The sequence below is a fragment of the Acanthisitta chloris genome, unplaced genomic scaffold, assembly GCF_000695815.1.
Source record: "Acanthisitta chloris isolate BGI_N310 unplaced genomic scaffold, ASM69581v1 scaffold26164, whole genome shotgun sequence".
NCBI classification, from domain to species: domain Eukaryota; kingdom Metazoa; phylum Chordata; class Aves; order Passeriformes; family Acanthisittidae; genus Acanthisitta; species Acanthisitta chloris.
This window is the reverse complement of record NW_008671363.1, coordinates 3,753-4,706: the sequence shown is the minus strand read 5'-3', so window position 1 is coordinate 4,706 and position 954 is coordinate 3,753. Positions and strand designations below refer to the sequence as shown.

At 45.7% G+C, this 954-nt stretch overlaps 1 protein-coding gene across 1 annotated transcript; it reads left to right on the top strand.

Moving 5' to 3' along the window:
• Position 1: 1 nt before the first annotated feature.
• On the top strand, positions 2 to 354 carry LOC103801654 (histone H2A type 2-C; the record flags this gene model as incomplete). The annotated part of the gene is made up of 1 exon (XM_009074076.1): positions 2 to 354. A coding segment is annotated over one exon (252 nt), but the record flags the coding sequence as incomplete, so codon positions are not given.
• Between the last annotated feature and the right edge of the window lie 600 nt (positions 355 to 954).

The window sequence follows — 954 nt, the reverse complement described above, 5'->3', positions numbered from 1 at the left end:
CGGCGCCCCGGTGTACCTGGCGGCCGTGCTGGAGTACCTGACGGCCGAGATCCTGGAGCTGGCGGGCAACGCGGCCCGCGACAACAAGAAGACGCGCATCATCCCCCGCCACCTGCAGCTCGCCATCCGCAACGACGAGGAGCTCAACAAGCTGCTGGGCAAGGTGACGATCGCGCAGGGTGGGGTGCTGCCCAACATCCAGGCCGTGCTGCTGCCCAAGAAGACCGAGAGTCATAAAGCTAAAAGCAAATAAACTTGGAAAGCAGAGCTATTTAGACTTTGCCCAACATAACTTTATAAACCAAAGGCTCTTTTCAGAGCCACCCACACAATCAGAAAAGAGTTGTGTTGCTTTCTTTACAAAGCTGCTCTGGTGTTAAGTCTTACTTTGTTTTGCTAACACGAACTTAAGTGTCAAGTGTCTTAAAACTAGTTTCCTGATGAAGAGAAATGATGCATTATTTTTTTGACTGGTTTTTTATAATAAAAGAGTGCAATCATGTTTAGTGATTTATTTACATGTGTGCTTAACATTCAGTACCACGCTTGATATTGATCCTGCCTAGCTTGGATTCACAGACTTCCTGGTGTAAAATATGGGGGAGTGGCTAAAAGACGGGAGGGAGTGGAAAGAGCTATGCAGCATAAAAACAAGGAGGAGACCATCTCAAACCTATAAAATTCAGATTGAAGAAAGACTTCCTTTCTAGGCCTCTGTTCTCAATTAACTTTAGAAATAAGATGCTTTGGGAGCACAACTTTAAATCTCTTTATATTTGTTGTTAGAAATGATGAATAAAACTGTCTAGCTGTTTTCTCTTGCTAGGATATTCCCAGAGGTTGCACCTGATGATGGTCTGTAGCACACTGCACTGAGGTCATAGCTCCTCTCTGTGCAGAACCTCTGCTCTCTCTATTCCCTGAGGAAGAAGGAGGAATTCTCTGGGCTTGGAG